Here is a 20027-nt window from a genome sequence, read left to right as displayed (position 1 = left end):
AAGCAATTTGTCTAGTTTGTTTTAGAGATTGTACCTGAAGCTTACTAACTCTGAGGCACTCTTCTCTGTGTCATGATTCCTGGAGATAAAAAAAAGCAGCTGAGAAAATCAAGAACCCTTCCCCTCAACATGATGGCTTGGGGCACCTCCAATGCATATGTGCTCTGATCCCCATGGGGGACATGTGTTCTGACCCCATGTTAAAGTCATGTGCCACTTGACTTTAGTGTTCTGATGTAAATGTTCACACCAAAAGTTTAATGAACAGCTCTCTAGAACTAGTTTAAACTGGCTCCAGCATATCCCTGGTGGTAATGTAGAAGAGAGCAGTTTAGTGAAATGGTGAAGTTGGAAGCCAGACTTCAAAAGATTGAGAAATAAGTGAGGATTGAGTAAATAAACAGAGCGAGCAAATTCCTTACCTCTAAAATGAAAGGGAAGGCTACTCTCCGTAGTGCCTTCTACCCCTCTATCTTATGATTATGTAATACTCTAAGTCCCCAATAACAGTGGGACCATCATAATGGACCCAGCTTAATGGGGAAGTGAAAACCAAAGGATAATAACTTTTCTCTGTGCCTTAGTAAAGTCTGGTTAGTTATAATAGTTGCAAAGAATCGGCACATCTGCTAAAGCCAGAGTCCGAAGTGGCTCCTTTACAACTTTACCCTTCTTTTCTGTACGGAATTTCTAAGTTATCCAAAAAGTTCATGAGCTATAATCTGTCCCTAGAAGAGAATAGGGGTCAGGAGCCATTTTTAGGGGCTAGAGACCCCAGGACAAATCAGAATGGGTGCTTCCCACACATCCATACCCTCTGTGAACATGATTATACAGTTGTAACATGGCGGGAAGAAAGCTAGTCTTGGCTTCAGAAGATGGGGCTTGAGTCCCATTCTGGACACTTACTGGCCATGTGCTCATGAGGCAATCACTTGAACTTTCAGATACTTAGTTTTCTTATCTATAAAAAAGAGAATAAAAATACTGGTACTCTCTACCCCCACTGATTGTCACGAGGAAAGCTTTTTGAAAACTTTTAAAGAATTATATACATGTTTTAGAGAAGGGAACATATGCAGAGTAAGGATCCATTCCAGTTAACCCTCCTGGAGTTGGAAAGGATATGACTATGTTCGGATTTTCAGGGAAATCCCTCCAAGTCACACATCTCTGTGTGTTTTTCCCCCACTTGCTAATCCCTGGGAAAACAGATGGGAGAGCAGGATTTTGTGCCTTTGTTTTTCTTCCCATACAAAATCCTGTGTATAGAAGCTGTGCTTAATTCTCCATTAACAGGAGAACAGTTTCCAGTAATCTCTAAGTCTAAAATAATCTCAGTAAAGGCACTCAGAGGCAGCCCAGGCTGTTTCTTATGTGGTTTTTATTCTGAGATTCTGTTCCATGAACCCAAGGAACATGGTTAAGAGCCCCAATTGTAACATGACCGTAAGTTGAATACAGTAATTTTTTTCATCCCTTGAATACTTCATAGGGTTCCCCTGCCTATCGTTTTTGAGGAGGAAATTTTAAAAAAGAATTCAGACTTCTTCTTCCCCCAAATGATCATCACTTCAGTACCTACCTGCTCACCATGGACTGAAAATCAAAGCAAGATTTTTAGCACCTAATTTTAAACATTCAAGCACTAGGGGTGCCCTTTTAAAAAAAACCTATAAGTTTGTTGTTTATGGGTTCTGCTGATTTGTCTTTAATTTGTCTTAACTACGCCTTACAGGAGTTATTTTAAAATTTTTTGTTGCCTTTTCAAAAAAGTCAGTATTATGGGGCACTGTTCTATCATCTTTCTTCATTTATTTTGAGTTTAGGGCAATAATACAGTTAAAATGATGATTTTTTTTTCTGTGTTTATCTACAACACAGGTTTTTCTCTCTGTTTTGTAGCAAAATTAAAGGAGTTCCTTTACATTCTTGCTACTCTCTGGATGGAATCTCGTCTTCTTAGGAAGAAACAGTAGAAGACAATTTATACCCAGGATTCAGAGCTAGAATGGACCATAGGGTTATTTTTGTCCAACCTCTTTCATTATCTAGATAAGGAAACTGAGGCACAGAGTGGGAAAATGCTTTTGCCTAAGGTCACAGATAGTAAGTTGCAGAAGTAGGTTCAAACCTGCACTTTCTGATTCCATTCCCAGCAGTCTCTCCATTACAGCACAGAGTCCCTAAATCAACAAATAATTGAAAGTTCTTATATGGGATCTGATAGCCTTTCCTAGAATTTGAGAATCCTGCATGAAAGAGAGAGTAAATCATGGTGGGAGGTAGTATTTTTTATTACACAATAGAAAACAACCCCATTCCCACACCCATTCGATCTCCTGTAATCATTTTGCAAATTAGTGTATATATTTCTTTTGGCCAAGAAAGTAGATACCAAAGAAGATAACCATTCATCCTGATCTATATCTTGCCACTGGACCTAGTTGCCTCTGAAGGAGAAAATGAGGCTGCTGACTTTGCACAGCCCTCCCTCACTTAAATCCAATTCACTCACACATTATAGCATCACCTTCCTGATGTCATGGTCCTCGTCAAGAACAAAGGACAAGGGTCAGCTGGGTGGTGCAGTGAGTAGAGCACTGGCCCTGGAGTCAGGAGGACCTTAGTTCAAATCTGGACTCAGACACTTGACACACTTACTAGCTGTGTGACCTTGGGGAAGTCACTTAACCCCAATTGCCCTTCCTTCCCCCCTCCAAAAACAAACAAACAAAAAATCAAAACCAAAAAAAAGAACAAAGGACGAATGACCTGTGAGTATACCATAGCTGCCCCACTGGGGACTCAACTAGTCAGTTCCAATTCGGCAAGACAACTCCTTCCTTCCTTCTTGCCCTCCCTCTCTCCCTCCTCTACCTCTGTCCACATAGGGTGTCATGCCCTTACCTGTGGGTGCTCTGCCCAAAGGAATATAAACTTTGGTCCCTGAAACCTCACAAGATATCTCGGGTTTTACCTGCTAGATTTCTTTCTTAAGGACCATGCCTTAAACTCAAATCACTCTGGCTCTCATTGATCGGCCAACACTAGCTCCCAGCCCAAGTCTTACTTGGTCATCATGTGGGCCCTGATGGTTCAGAGTGAGTGTGAATAGCAATTGTTTCTGTTTTGTCCAGAAACCCTGAGGGTCTTCCCCTACCAGACTGACTTCTTTTTGACTGGGTGAAAGAGTCCACTCATTGCCTCATTTCTTACCTAGCCTTAATCACTGCATAGGTCAAACTGAGACCTGTTAAAGACCTTAGCTTAAAAAGGCCAAGGTTTCCCACTGCATCCAGGGCCATCTCCAGTCATCCTGATCTATTTCTTGCCACTGGACCCAGATGGCTCTGGAGGAGAGGGTGAGGCTGGTGACTTTGCACAGTCCTCCCTCACCTAAATCCAATTCACTTGTGAGTCACCTTTCTGATGGCATGGCCTTCTTCATAAATGAAGACAAACAACAACAACAAGTCTATGATAATAGAAGTATTCAGAGACAGCCCAGGCTGTATTTCTTCCATGGTACTTATTCTGAGATTCCATCCCATGAACCCGAGGGACATGTTTAAGGGCCTGAGTTATAACAAGACTCTAAATTGAATAGAATACCCTCACCCATCATTTTTGAGGAGGAAAAAAACCTTTTGAAGGAAATTCAGACTCTCTCCCCATTCCTAAATGATCATCACCTCAGTACCCACCTCCTTGCCATGGATTGAAAATCAAAGCAAGATTTTTAGCACTGAATTTTACACATTCTAGCATTAGAGGTTCCCTGTTTTTTAATCTATAAGTTTGTTATTTATGAGTAATAGTGGACAGATAGTAAGTTGCAGAAGCAGGGTCAAGCCCACACTTTCTGATTCCATACCCCAGCAGTGTTTCCATTACAGCACAAAGTCCTTAAATCAACACATAATAGAAAGATGAAAAACAGGACATACCTGGAGGAAAATGGTTGGGTGTGCTTTGCTTAGGAGTGAACTGCATGTTTTTCACTTGGTACCTTCTCATTTCACGTTTGATAACTGAGGCTTTACTTTCCAGAATGCATCTGGAACGCAAATTCTTATATATAGTCTGATAGCCTTTCCTGGAATGCGAGAATCCTATGCAAGAGAGAGAGTAGATCATGGTGGGAGGTAGTATTTATTGTTACACAGTAGAAAACAACCCAATTCCCATACCCATTCAGTCTCCTGTAATCGTTTTGCAAATTGGTGTATATATTTCTTTTGGCCAAGAAAGCAGATGCCAAAAAGATAGCCATTTATTCTGATCTATGTCTTGCCATTGGACCCGATTGACTCTGAAGGAGAAAGTGAGGCTGCTGACTTTGCACAGCCCTCCCTCACTTAAATCCAATTCACTTGCACATTCATTTGCACCTTCCTGATGTCATGGTCCTCTTCAAGAACAAAAGACAAACAACCTGTGAGTATACTGTAGCTGCCCCACTGGGGACTCATCTGGTCAGTTCCAATTGGGCAAGACAACTCCTCCCTTCCTTCCCTCCCTCCTTCCTTCCTTCCTTCCCTCTCTCCCTCCTCTACCTCTGTCCACATAGGGTGTCATGCCCTTACTTGTGGGTGCTCTGCCCAAAGGAATATAAACTTTGGTCCCTGAAACCTCACAAGATATCTTGGGTTTTACCTGCTAGATTTCTTTCTTAAGGACCATGCCTTAAACTCAAATCACTCTGGCTCTCATTGATCGGCCAACACTAGCTCCCAGCCCAAGTCTTACTTGGTCATCGTGTGGGCCCTGATGGTTCAGAGTGAGTGTGAATAGCAATTGTTTCTGTTTTGTCCAGAAACCCTGAGGGTCTTCCCCTACCAGACTGACTTCTTTTTGACTAGGTGAAAGAGTCCACTCATTGCCTCATTTCTTACCTAGCCTTAATCACTGCATAGGTCAAACTGAGACCTGTTAAAGACCTTAGCTTAAAAAGGCCAAGGTTTCCCACTGCATCCAGGGCCATCTCCAGTCATCCTGATCTATTTCTTGCCACTGGACCCAGATGGCTCTGGAGGAGAGGGTGAGGCTGGTGACTTTGCACAGTCCTCCCTCACCTAAATCCAATTCACTTGTGAGTCACCTTTCTGATGGCATGGCCTTCTTCATAAATGAAGACAAACAACAACAACAAGTCTATGATAATAGAAGTATTCAGAGACAGCCCAGGCTGTATTTCTTCCATGGTACTTATTCTGAGATTCCATCCCATGAACCCGAGGGACATGTTTAAGGGCCTGAGTTATAACAAGACTCTAAATTGAATAGAATACCCTCACCCATCATTTTTGAGGAGGAAAAAAACCTTTTGAAGGAAATTCAGACTCTCTCCCCATTCCTAAATGATCATCACCTCAGTACCCACCTCCTTGCCATGGATTGAAAATCAAAGCAAGATTTTTAGCACTGAATTTTACACATTCTAGCATTAGAGGTTCCTTGTTTTTTAATCTATAAGTTTGTTATTTATGAGTAATAGTGGACAGATAGTAAGTTGCAGAAGCAGGGTCAAGCCCACACTTTCTGATTCCATACCCCAGCAGTGTTTCCATTACAGCACAAAGTCCTTAAATCAACACATAATAGAAAGATGAAAAACAGGACATACCTGGAGGAAAATGGTTGGGTGTGCTTTGCTTAGGAGTGAACTGCATGTTTTTCACTTGGTACCTTCTCATTTCACGTTTGATAACTGAGGCTTTACTTTCCAGAATGCATCTGGAACGCAAATTCTTATATATAGTCTGATAGCCTTTCCTGGAATGCGAGAATCCTATGCAAGAGAGAGAGTAGATCATGGTGGGAGGTAGTATTTATTGTTACACAGTAGAAAACAACCCAATTCCCATACCCATTCAGTCTCCTGTAATCGTTTTGCAAATTGGTGTATATATTTCTTTTGGCCAAGAAAGCAGATGCCAAAAAGATAGCCATTTATTCTGATCTATGTCTTGCCATTGGACCCGATTGACTCTGAAGGAGAAAGTGAGGCTGCTGACTTTGCACAGCCCTCCCTCACTTAAATCCAATTCACTTGCACATTCACTTGCACCTTCCTGATGTCATGGTCCTCTTCAAGAACAAAAGACAAACAACCTGTGAGTATACTGTAGCTGCCCCACTGGGGACTCATCTGGTCAGTTCCAATTGGGCAAGACAACTCCTCCCTTCCTTCCCTCCCTCCTTCCTTCCTTCCTTCCCTCTCTCCCTCCTCTACCTCTGTCCACATAGGGTGTCATGCCCTTACTTGTGGGTGCTCTGCCCAAAGGAATATAAACTTTGGTCCCTGAAACCTCACAAGATATCTCGGGTTTTACCTGCTAGATTTCTTTCTTAAGGACCATGCCTTAAACTCAAATCACTCTGGCTCTCATTGATCAGCCAACGCTAGCTCCCAGCCCAAGTCTTACTTGGTCATCGTGTGGGCCCTGATGGTTCAGAGTGAGTGTGAATAGCAATTGTTTCTGTTTTGTCCAGAAACCCTGAGGGTCTTCCCCTACCAGACTGACTTCTTTTTGACTAGGTGAAAGAGTCCACTCATTGCCTCATTTCTTACCTAGCCTTAATCACTGCATAGGTCAAACTGAGACCTGTTAAAGACCTTAGCTTAAAAAGGCCAAGGTTTCCCACTGCATCCAGGGCCATCTCCAGTCATCCTGATCTATTTCTTGCCACTGGACCCAGATGGCTCTGGAGGAGAGGGTGAGGCTGGTGACTTTGCACAGTCCTCCCTCACCTAAATCCAATTCACTTGTGAGTCACCTTTCTGATGGCATGGCCTTCTTCATAAATGAAGACAAACAACAACAACAAGTCTATGATAATAGAAGTATTCAGAGACAGCCCAGGCTGTATTTCTTCCATGGTACTTATTCTGAGATTCCATCCCATGAACCCGAGGGACATGTTTAAGGGCCCGAGTTATAACAAGACTCTAAATTGAATAGAATACCCTCACCCATCATTTTTGAGGAGGAAAAAAACCTTTTGAAGGAAATTCAGACTCTCTCCCCATTCCTAAATGATCATCACCTCAGTACCCACCTCCTTGCCATGGATTGAAAATCAAAGCAAGATTTTTAGCACTGAATTTTACACATTCTAGCATTAGAGGTTCCTTGTTTTTTAATCTATAAGTTTGTTATTTATGAGTAATAGTGGACAGATAGTAAGTTGCAGAAGCAGGGTCAAGCCCACACTTTCTGATTCCATACCCCAGCAGTGTTTCCATTACAGCACAAAGTCCTTAAATCAACACATAATAGAAAGATGAAAAACAGGACATACCTGGAGGAAAATGGTTGGGTGTGCTTTGTTTAGGAGTGAACTGCATGTTTTTCACTTGGTACCTTCTCATTTCACGTTTGATAATTGAGCCTTCATTTTTCAAAATGCATCTTGAACGTAAATTTTTGTATGTAATCTGATAGCCTTTCCTAGAATTTGAGAATCCTACATAAGAGAGAGAGAGTAGATCATGGTGGGAGGCTGTATTTATTATTACTCAATAGCAAACAACCCCATTCCCAAACCCATTTACTCTCCTGTGTTCATTTTGCGAATTAGTGTGTCAATTTCTTTGGCCAAGAATGTAGATGTGAAAAAGATCAGCATTTTTTTCTGTTCTCAGAACTCTGATGGTCAAATAAACTGGCATCATCAGCATGGTTGCCCAGGGGCATAGGAACTTTGTTCATATTTTTGTTCTGCTACATACTAGCTGTATGACCTTGGGTAAGTTGTTTCATCCTTATACATCTCAGTTTCTTCATCTGAAAAATTGGGACTAAGATACTTGCACAATCTATTTCATGGGGGTTGTAAAGAAAGTGCTTTGTAAGCCTTAAAGTGCTAGCAAAATGTGAACTATTGTTATCATTGCTCTATTGGCCCACATCACATTTTTACTTGTTCTGCACGATAGATATGGACCCACCCCACTAAAGTTGAAATTCAGTACAGGCACGTCTTAAAATCTTGATAGCCTGACCTGCATAAATAAATAGGTTTGAGTGTATTACTGATAGGATCATAGATTTACAATTGCAAAGGATGTCAGAAGCTAGCTTCTCATTTTATAGACAGGAAGACTGAGCCCCTGACTAAGGTCACAGAGGTAGTAAGTGACAGAGGCAGGATTTGAAGCCAGGTCTCTGACTCCAAGTCCAAAGCTCTGTCCATTGTCCCGCAATAGGTCCCTGCAACGCCTATATGCAAAGAACTTTCAGTCTGGAGGCAGCTGCCCTTTGCTCCTCAGTTCAAAGGACCTTTCCTAGTCCTCCCTAATCTTAGTGCCTTCCCTCTGAGATTATCTCCAATTTGTCCTGTATATATCGTTTGCGCATTGTTGTTTGCCTTTTTCTTCCCTATTACACTGTGGGTTCCTCAGGGTCAGGTCCATCCCAGCCTCCTTTTCTTTGTATCCCTAGTGTTTAGCAGAACGACTATCACAGAGAAGGCACTTAAAAAGATTTTTGTAGACTTGAACTACAGGATGATTGACATTAAGAGATACTCTCATGCAGCAATAGAGAAGTGGCTTCTCTTATGTGAATGAGGAGTTCTATTACTTGTACCTGGGAATATCATTACTGGAGTTGCATTACTGGTGCCTTCATCCCTACCCCATTGGATGGAGTGAAAGAAACACTGGAGGTCAAACTTGAGTTCTACCTCCAGCTTTGTGACTAACTAGCTGTTTGATCATAGGCGAGTCAGATAACATCTCTCAGCCTTAAGTTCATAGCATCATAATAGCATTTAGAGCTGGAAGGGACCATGGAGGTCAGCTGGTTCAACTCTCCATATTATATATTACTTGTCCAAGGTTGCACATAGGAAAAAGAAACAGAGCTGGAGTTCAACCTAGGTCTCTAAACTCTTGCATCTTGTCATCTGTCCTGCCACCATACCCATAATCCCTGCCCTCTTCCCACTCTATCATTTTTACCTTTTGCTCTGGGAACAGCAGTCAAATCAATACTACCATTGCTTTTGGAAAGGTGGAAGAAGTTGGCAATGTTAAAGGACTGCTTATGTAGTACAGGGGACTTCTGAAGAAGCCACTGGTCCTCAATCCTGTGATAGTCCTACAATTCATTATTTTGCTGAAGTGAATACTCCTTTGAGACAGATTGGCTCTAATTCCTCAACCACCCTCTTCCTCATGTCTCAGCAGATGGTCTTTGTGAATTTCTCTGGCTGAAAAGCTTATCCTCTTATAGGCCGCTCTTTAGTCATGATCTTCTCTGAACTTAGGCTGATCATCATATGACCAATGACAGACAAACAAGACATATGAACTCATTATCCTTCCCTTCTCTTTTCATCTGAGCTTCCCTCTTTCCATTTTTATCCTTCTGTTGAAGGCACTACCATCCTTTAGTCTCCCAGGCTAATAACCTTGGAATTATTCTCTCTTGCTAGCTATTCCTAACCCCGTATGTCCAATCAGTTGTCATTCTGCCTCCTTATCATACTATACCAGAGCGCTTTTCTGCCTAATTATGCCAACTACTCTTTTTAATCATATGTGTTGTTTTAACTTTTGTTCAGGTGCTTCAACAACTTATACACTCTAATGTTTTCTATAAAGATATGGGTAAAAACCCAAAATTTACTTTTGCTTTAAGTGGAATTTTACATATTGACACCCAGGTCCTCTCTTATTCTGGAATAAGAATTGACATTAAGAAGCCAAATAGCAGGGCTAAGTAAAATGTGGTTTCCAGCTACACATGATAAATCCGATATTAGCTAAGAAGTGACTGGAAGTATCAGAAACTTGTCATCTCATTTTATGATGAGACTTACTTGATCAAGTTTCCAAAAAAGGTCATTCAATTGATTTCATAAGCTAAATATGCATTCAATACAAGGATGCTTAAATGCACTCCTCTTGAACAACACTCAAAAGAATTGGTCCATTATGAGATGCTAGAGACTTTTGTCATATTGAAATTTTCTTGTGATAACCTTAGTTTGTAACTGAATTTCTATATTAATTTCTAAGAGGCACCGACTTCTCAAAAGTCTTATGCTGTAAGAAGTGTTCTTTCTAGAAAAATTTTGGGCTATAGAGTTTTGCAATTAACTCAATGTCAGCTTTTCAAAACTTGAAAGTATCAATTATTACATTCATTAATATTATGAATATAGACAGAGTAAAGTGGAGTTACAGTAACATGAATTGACAATTGCATAGTGAGATTTGCAAAGTGCTTTCGCCATAGGCGTCCTATGAGGCCAGTAATGTCAGCATCTCCATTTTTCAGATGGCTTTCATAGGTTAACTGATTTGCTCATAGTCATACAGCTAATGGGTGTCAGAAGCAGAATTCAAAGCTAGGTCTTCTGACTTCAAATCTCAGATGTTCTCAGCTACATCACAAGCAATAAGAACTCTGCCCTGAATTTCAGCTCTCTGACTTAAGTTGTTTCTTTCTCTCCAATCACCTGAAGTCTCCTGATAACGTTTCATCTGTGGGGAGTCTCTCCCTATTCTCCTTGCTCATCCAGATAACCTCTTCCAGGTCATCAACTCAATTTACTTATTAGAAAAAGTACAGATTTTCAGTAGTCCCTTAAGGTACCAGGACCAAAAAAGATAGTCCTATAAAGTGGTCACTGTAGAACAGAATTACAGGGCAGCATAGTGGATGGAGTGCCAAGCCTCAGGAAGATTTATCTTCTTGAGTTCAAAACTGGCCACAGACACTTACAAGCTGTGCCACCCTAGGCAAGTCACTTAACTCTGTTTGCCTCAGTTTCCTCATTTCTAAATGAGCTGGAGAAGGAAATGGCAAATCATGCCAGGATTTCTGCCAAGAAAACCCCAAATGGGATCAGGAAGAGGCAGATGTAACTGAAACGACTGAACAACCAATTGATGAGAATTACAGATCCTACTTTTTCTGTTTTGTGTATGTGTGTGTTTTTTTTATCCTTCAACTGGTTCCAAACCCTTCAGGTTTGAGATTGATAGACTTCTTCATTATTCAGCCAGCTGTCCTTTACTGAGAGACTGATGTATTTCTGTATTATCCAGGCCTTTTAACTGCTCAATGAGACCTCTACAACAAGGTTAGAAAGAAGTAGGAAGATTATTAAGTCTAATTATTATCACCAGTAATAATTACTACTAATTATAATACTTCCATTTACATAGCATTTTAAGGTTTACAAGGCATTGTAACTACATTATTGCATTTGAACGTCACAACATGCCTGTAGGGTAAATCCTCATGCTGTTATTATCCCAGTTTTACAAATGAGGAGAATTAAGACTGAGAGATTGAGTGACTTGCTAATGGTCACATATCTGGAGGCAGTGCATTGTAGTAGAATGGGGTGCAATGGCCTAAGTTTGCAGGTCAGATACTTATTTTTGTGAACGTGGATTATATCATTTCCCCTCTCTGAGTCTCAGTTTCCTTCTCTACAAAATCGGGGGTGGGTTGGGCCTAATGATCTCTAATTTCCCTTCCCCATTTCTAAATCCTAGATTCAAAATGTGAGGGGACGGAATTGAAACCTCATCTTTCCTGACTCTAAGTCCAGCATTCATTCCATTAGATAACTGATTCAGTTTATCTATTTATTAGCATATTATTAATCTTATTTTCAAAAAAGAACAATTGGGTTAGGAGAAGTTTCCGATGAATGTTTACTTAGGTTTAGCAATTAGTGGAATTGAATTACCCAGTTCAAATTCAAATTTGACAAATGTGTATTGATTTCTTACTATATGTGTATATGGGAAAGGAGAAGTTAGATACAAAGATAAATGTCTTGGTCCCTTTCCCTGAAGGAGTTCATGGTCTAGTAGAGGATTCAAATAACCATAAGATGAAGTAGAAGGAGTTAATACATAATAGGTGGCTATGAAAGGAAAGATCACTTTTAGCTTAAGGGATTATGGAAGACTTCATGGAGAAGGTGGCATTTAGGAAATACTGAATGCTTCCAGAGAATCCAAATTTGACTGGACACAATCAACTCAAAGCCCATAGCTGTGACAGCACACACAACCGTGGGCTTCTTGTCCATTCTAGGTATTGTAGTGTCTCCTTTGAGTAACAGCAGCATTTATATTGAGACAAATCAAAAGTCCAAGAGACAGAGTTTCCGGTTAATTGATAATCAATTCATTAATTAGGCTAACAAATAATCAATAAATTGAGGTCAGTGATCTCTCTTATAACCAAAGACCCAGTGTGGAAGTCACTGAATGCTTAGATAACTTTGGAAAAGTCCCTGATTAGTTAACAATTAATGAGAGAATGAATATTATAATAGAGGTGGGGTTGTTCTAATGAGGTACTGGGGGCTGCTGACTTTGATTATGTCAGCACTCCCAGATCATTGTGCCTCCAGCAATCTATACAAAAGAATCTTCTTCACCAAGTCCAACTTAAATTGAGCAGTGGTGGGGTTATGGTAAGAATTCTACCTAGATAAGATGGTCTAGGTGAGATGAATTTTGGGGTAAGGTCAGAAATGTCCTCGAGAGACTGGGCTCTGAATGAGAAAGCAAAAAGAGGATCTTTGGGTCTCATATATAAAATTGGTCATTAATATAAAAAGAAAACAATCATTTTTCTCATTATGAAGAAGGTAAGAAGTAAGATAAAAATATTGATTTGGAAAATGAACCATCCTTACCTGGTTTCAGGGAAGTTTTCTTCCTTTTTTGATTTGTTTTGTTTTTCTGCTTTCCATTTAGACGCTTCATCCTCAGTCTAAAATGTTTTGGTCTCTTTGGAGTTTAAAAGCTGTATGATGATGTCAAATTTCTTGACATCAGGGGGTAGTGGGGGGAGAGAGAAGAAAATTAGAGTTCTTGCTTGGTGGATGTTGATATTTAAGAAATTAGTAACCATTTAACTTTGTTGTTCTTGTTGTTCAGTCATTTCAGTCACGTCTGACTCTTCATGACCCCATTTGGGTTTAATTGGCAAAGATGCTAGAGTGGTTTTCATTTCCTTCTCCAGCTCATTTTACAGATGAGGAAATGGAAGTAACTTGCCCAGGGTCACACTGCTAGTAAGTGTCTGAGGCCAGATTTGAACTCAGGAAGATGAGTCTTCTTGACTTCAGGCGTAGCTTGACTTCACTCTAACCACTGTGCCATCTAGCTGCCCTAATCATTTAACTTATTCACTTATTAAAACAAATATTTATGCATTGAGAATACTGCTAAGGGATGAGAGAGATATGAAGCTTACATAAATCGTGGCCCCACACTTCATGAAGCTTACAGTATAGTAAAGAATTAAGATGGAAACATAGATAACTTATACACAATATTACATGACTGGTGTATCATAGAGGACAGACCAAGGTGCTATATGGGAGAGAGGGGGCAGAGACGATTTCTGTAGGAGTTTCAAAGAAGGTTTCCCTCACTGAGCTCAGGAATTTAACAGATGAAGAGGCAATGGGAGGCCATTCCAAGCATTGGGATAGACGAGAGTAAAGACATTCCCAGGGATAAGAAGTTTCAGGAGTTGGAGAGAATATCCAGTTGGATTGAAGCATAGAGTGCGCTGAAGGGACCACAATATCAAGAGGCAAAGCTAGAAAGAAAGGGTGATACCAGACTGGGGAGGGTCTTGAACAACAGGTAGAAGAGTTTGAAATCTATTTGGTGGGCAACAGTGAGCCACAGAAAGTTTTTGAATCAAATTATGTGTGGAAAAATGTGTCTGTTAATAGGATCCTAAGAACATTGAATTCCACCGTGAGGGTCCTTCCTGGCCATTCCTTGGCAACATAATTCCATGTTAATTTCCTCATCTCTTTTCTTGCCCCTTATTGATTTAGCATTTTCTCCTTCCATTAATACTTTTTTCATGTATTCTTCTGTATTCATGTAATTGATTTCATTTCTTTTAGGTGAGCCTCTTTCATAGTTTTCTGCACACTTCTGGAATGCTTTTAGGGCCATTCCAGCTCCATTACTCACTAGTGTAGTGACCCCAATTGGGCACTGCCCTCTGTAAGGGTCAGTTTCCTCATACAAAAAAGTGGCAATAATAATCTTTGCACCAACTTATTTAACAGGTTTTTTTTTTTTGGTGTGGATCAAATGGGATAATGTGATAGAAATCACTTTGCAAACTATGAGCTATATAAATGTTGGTGATTATCATTATCATTAATTATATTAGCAAATTAATTATATTAGCAAACACATAAAGCACTTTGCAAACCTTGAAGCACTAAGTAAATGATTATTATTATTATTATTTATTATTACTCTTGCTGTTATTATCTTTGAAAGAAGTTTTGTGAGAGGAACAACTCAAAAGAAGCATTTGAGCATGGAATAGAGCATTGAGAGATAGCATGTCATATGTATATTTGTAGAAATATTTCATTCCTAATAGGAAAAGTTTAACTACAGTGATGGGTCAAATTCTAAAAACACAAATGTTTATTTTTCATATCTTCTCTCACAGGGTTTAAATCCAAGTAATCAGCTTACTCTAGATAAAAAAACTCAACAATGTAAGGAAGGGCAGAGATGTGAGGCCAGAGTTTCCCCTCCCGGGACATAAATATTTCTCTAGGATAAATAATTTTCTGGCCTCCCATTTCTAATAGCTCATTAAAACATTTCCTACATACTTCCCCTCTCCTGACTTTTCTAATGTAGAACAGACAGATAAGAGAGAAAATGGAGATTAGGGGAAATTTAGCAGAATTAGATATTTTTTTAAAGAGAAAAAATATTTCTTCCTCATTTTTGTAATGAAAAAGTACAATAACTGTGGAGTCAAAAGATCTCTGTTTTAATTCTCAAATTTTTACCTATCAGATGTGTGACCCTGGTTAAGTCACTTAAATTCTGTGTACTTCATATAGGTTATCCTCTTCTATGAGCCAAGTGGGAGGAACTATGTGGTAGGAGCAACATCACTTTCACATAGGCTAGGCTAGGCTAGGTTTTCTATAAAAGCCTAGAAACTGGCCTTAAGGCTTAATTGGTCCAGGGGACTAAGGCTGTAATGACTGATGTAGTTTCCCAATCACTTAAGGCATAAAAATTCCGTATGGAATTCAAACTACTTGGACTTGACAAACTCTCTGCAACTATGTGAGTCAACACACCCTTGTGACCACGCACACTACCATGACAAATGTGGGGATGAGGAGATCTGCATCTGAGATAGACAGAGACAGAAACAGAGAGAAAAAGAGAAAGACAGAAAGACAGAGAGAGAGAAAGAGAGAGACAGAAAAAGAGACTGAGACAGGACAGAGAGAGAGACAGCGAGAAAGATAGAGAGATGTTGAAAAAAAGGGAGAGAGAGGGAAAGAGAAACTCCTTATTAAGAGCTTACCAATGCCATAGCCTTGTTGAGTGTCCTTTCTATGTTATTATTAACTTCTTTTTGTTAACCATTATATGGTCTAGAAATACATCATTTCATTCCAGTCATGATCTTGAGTTAGCAGATCAGACTGAGTCAGGCCCAGCTCTGAATAGGCTAGATGAACTCTAAGCACACTTTGAGTTCTGAATTCTATAATACCACTATCTTTGGATTCCTGAGGAATAAAAAGATCTCAGTTTATTTTAGTTAGATATTGGAATTAAATCTAGAACATTGACTTGAACACAATACATACTCATAGCAATATGGGATCATGGACACAGAGCCTTGGACCTGGAGTTATGAACTAAGTTTGTGACTTGGCTTCAACACTTGTCACTGTGTGACCCTGGACAAGTTATTCAACTTCTCCAGACCTCTGATTCTTCATTTTGGAAATTAGAGGTATAATGATTGTCATGCCAATGTCCAAAGGTTGCTACAAGAAAAGTGCCTTTTTAACCTTTAAAGTGCTATTTGTAGTAATAGACTATTAGAGTTGGAAATGATCTTAGAGATCATTTTGTCCAACTCCCCATTTTGCACAGAAGAAAATCGAAACCCAGAGAGGTTATGACCTGCCCAAAGTTATGCAACTCAGAAACTTAGCTGGAACTCAGATCTTTGGATACCCAGTCCAATGGTTCCTTCCTTCCTTCCTTCTTTCCTTCCTTCCTTCTTTCCTTCCTTCCTTCCTTCCTTCCTTCCTTATTTCCTTCCTTCCTTCCTTCCTTTACAAATGTTAATTTATTTTCATTTTGTTTTAATATTCTTTTCCTTTTCATTTTTGAGTTCCAAATTCTCTCCCTCCCATCCTTCCTCACCCACAAAGAAGGCAAGAAAATTTTATCAACTATACATGTGAAATTATGAAAAACATATTTCCATATTAGCCATATTGCAAAAAAAAGAAATAAAATTAAGAAAATTATATTTCAGTTTGCACACAGAGTTCATCAATTCTCTCTCTGGAGATAGACTTTTTTATCAGGCATCCTTTGGAATTGCCTTGGATCAGAATATCGATCAGAATAGCCAAGTATTTCACGGTTGGAGATCATTACAACATTGCTGTACACAGCGATCTCCTGGTTCTTCTCATTTCACTTCGCATCAATTATATAGGTTTGTAATATTTTTTCTGAAGCCATGTCCCTTGTCATTTCTTATAGGACAATAGTACTCCATCACAACCATATGCCAAAACTTGTTCAACCATTCCCCAATTGATGAGCATCCCTTTAATTTCCAATTCTTTGACACCACAAAAAGAGTTGCTATAAATATTTTTATACAAATAGATCCTTTTCCTTTTATATCTTTGGGTACAGACTTAATAATGGAATTGCTCATCAAAGGGTATCCATTGTTTTATAGCCCTTCAAACATAGTTCCAAATTGTTCTTTACAATGGTTGGACCAGTTCATAATTCCACCAACAGTTCATTGGTGAACCTATTTTCCCTCATCCTCTCCAGCATTTGTCATTTCTAATAGGTATGAGATGGTTTTAATTTGCATTTTTCTAACCAATAATGACTCAGAGCATTTTTTCACAAGACTATAAATAGCTTTGATTTCTTTTTATCAATTATGGAATGACTCTCATTTTTATAAATTTGACCAAGTTCCCTATATATTTGAGAAGTGAGGCCTTTATCAGAGAAACTTGCTGTAAAAAATTTTTGATACTGCTTTGCTGTGTATGGTACCTTTTAGCAAAACATAATTTCCCTGATTGTCTTTTTTTAATTAGGTCTGTTTTTGCTTTTGCTTTGTCTGAGATCATGATTGCTATTCCTGTCTTTGTTTTTTTAACTTTAGTTGAAGTATAATAGATTCTGCTCCAACCCTTTGTGTGTATCTTTCTTTTTAAAGTATATCCCTTGTAAACAACATATTGTTGGATTCTGGTTTCTAATCCATTTTGCTATCGGCTTGTGTTTTATGGGTAAGCTCATCCCTTTCACACTCACAGTTATAATTACTGTGTATTTCCCTCCATCTTATTTTCTTCTGTTTGTCCTTCTCTCTCTCTTTTTATCCTGTCCCTCCTCCAAAGTCCGTTTTGCTTCTTACCGCTGTTTCCCTTGATCTGTCCTCTCTTTTATCATTCCCTCCCATATCTCTTCCCATTCCTCTCCTATTTCCCTATTAAGATAGATTTCTCTGCCCAACTGAGTATGCGTATGTATACGTGTGTGTGTGTGTGTGTGTGTGTGTGTGTGTGCGTATTCCGTCTTTAAACCAATTCCACTGATTGTAAGGATTAATCATTGCCCACCACCCCCTCCCTCATTTATGACTAATACATAGAGGGTCCACTCAACACATTTGGGCCCTTCTTCTTGATAAATGAATGAAAAAGCATTTAACTGCTTTCTATGTGCCAGGCATGATGCTCAGTGCTGATAATATAAGTATGAATGTGAGACACTTCCCATCCTCAGGGAGGTTACAGTTACAGGGCAACTAGGTGTTTCGGTGGATAGCACTGGACCTGGAAGACCAAATTCTAATCTGATTTTAGACACTGGCTGTGTGAGCCTGGGCAAGTCACTTAACACATCTGTTTGCCTCACTGTCTTCATCTATAAAGTGAGGTTAATGATATCATCTACCTCTCATGGTTGTTGTAAGGATAAAATGAGGTAATCTTTGTAAAGCACTTTGTGAACAGGAGAGTGCTACATAAATGGTAGCTCTCATCATCACTAGTATTCTAATGAGGAGACAATACATGTAGGGGAGCCATGGCCAAGGAAGGGAGTGTCTAGGGGGTCATGGTGATAGTGAATCTTGATCTCTTGACATTGTATGAACATAGAGCACAAAGGCTATCTATAGTTATAAATTGCTCTCACTCCATGATTAGCCCAACTTCTTTTCTGGTCATTCATTTCCTGGTGATACATTTTTCATTGCTTTGTGTAATAAACCATTTGCAATATGCCATCACCAATTTATGCCCATAATTTAATAATAATAGTAATGATAATGATGATAGCTAATGTTTTTATAATACTTACTATGTGCCAGGAACTGCGCTAAACACTTTATAATTATTGTCTCTTTTAATCTTCACAACAATATGCCTATCCATTGCCCTCTGGATGACTGAATGTATAGAATTGTGGTATTTCATGATTCATAGCCACATGGTATTACCAGAAGAAAACGAATATGGGAAGGATCTGGGATGATTTCATCAGCTTGGGGAACTCCTACTGTGGGATCTCCCTCCACTGAGGCACATTGCAACCCAACTCTGAACTTAGTAGAAAAGTGCTAGAAAGTTGCCTGTGACACACAAAAGTAAAATGACTTGTCCACAGCTATACAATCAGGAAGTGTCAGAGGTGAATATTAAGCTAGGTCTTTCCAACTCCAAACCCAGAACTCTATCCACTATTCAGCACTACCTCTGATGATGAACAATCTATCCACTAGGGAACAGTGTCTCTAATGATGAACAATGGTGTTAAAAGCATGGGATTTTTGGTTCCAGGGAGAAGCCTGGGGTCACTAAAAATGCTGCATACTTTCCCATATGTATTCCAACCCCCTCCCTTTCTTCTCCTGCCTAACTCAACCAATGCTTATCGAATATATTGAAAACATTATATGTGTGATACACAAGTGTGGTACAGAAAAAAGGGCACTGGATTTGGAATCAATGGATGCAGGTTCAAATCCTAGCTCTGCCACTTGATACCTGTGTGCTTTTGGGCAAATCATTTAACCCTCGTGATCTCGGTTTCCTTATCTGTAAAATTAGAATTAGATAACCTATAGTACTATAGTTCCAGCTTTAAATCTGTGATCCTATGTTTATTGATGATAATTTTTAAATTAAAATGCACTTAAGATTATTTCGATAACACTAATAATAAGTTAATTCACTTCGTATAGTTAGCATAGTTAAGATGAAGATTGACTTTAAAAAAAATACTCTTCCCTCTGTATTTTCATCAAGAATGACCTCCCTAAGCCTGGGCAAGTCATTTAATCTGTGTATGCCTCAGGTAACTCCCTAAGAACTATTAAGTGGAATCAGTCTGGTACAATGGAAAGAGCCCCCCACTCGGGAGTCAGATTACTCGGGAGTCAGATTACCCGGGTTCAAATATTGCCTCTGATATTTACTATGTGAACTCAGACGAGTGCCTTAACCTACCTTGACCTCAATTTCCTCATCTGTAAAGAAGGGGTTAGAGTAGATGGCTTTTGAGCTCCTTTCCAGCTCTATATCTATGATCCGATGATAGACTATTGAAATCTCCTTTGGTACAAGAAGGTTCAACTCCAGGAGTTTCCCTGCCTAAGGAAATCACAGGTCCTTTGAGTCCTGGCATATTTGTCCTACTCAGGCTTGTGCAAGCCAGCCCGATCTGAAAGAAAAGGGCAGCCTTTGTTTGCTGTCAGTAGGGCTAGTTAGAGGCAGCCAGCCATAGTTGCTGGAATCTGAAAAACTCAGGTTTGTTTCCTGCCTAAGGAACTTATTTACTTTATGGCCCTGGCAAGTCACTTTATGGACTTCAGGCAGCTCCTTAGAATTTATCTACTAAGTCAGAGCTGAGCATAGCTGGGGAGCAGCACACACTGGCAGTCTCCTCTGCTCATATC

General features: G+C 39.5%; 1 protein-coding gene across 1 annotated transcript in view; it reads right to left on the bottom strand.

The window, feature by feature from the left end:
* IL33 (interleukin 33) overlaps positions 1-20027 on the bottom strand; it is a 33023-nt gene that overhangs the window by 11636 nt on the left and 1360 nt on the right. The window contains exons 2-5 of the mRNA XM_036737573.1: positions 12685-12815; positions 7309-7473; positions 5630-5794; positions 3951-4115 (exon numbers count right to left, since the gene is read on the bottom strand). Coding sequence (XP_036593468.1) covers positions 3951-4115; positions 5630-5794; positions 7309-7473; positions 12685-12754 — 565 coding nt within the window. The 5' untranslated portion in view covers positions 12755-12815. The remainder of the gene's footprint in view (positions 1-3950; positions 4116-5629; positions 5795-7308; positions 7474-12684; positions 12816-20027) is intronic.

The sequence above is a fragment of the Trichosurus vulpecula genome, chromosome 9, assembly GCF_011100635.1.
Source record: "Trichosurus vulpecula isolate mTriVul1 chromosome 9, mTriVul1.pri, whole genome shotgun sequence".
Classification (NCBI taxonomy): domain Eukaryota; kingdom Metazoa; phylum Chordata; class Mammalia; order Diprotodontia; family Phalangeridae; genus Trichosurus; species Trichosurus vulpecula.
Note: the sequence above shows the minus strand (reverse complement) of the source record. Positions and strands in the feature narration are given on the sequence as shown.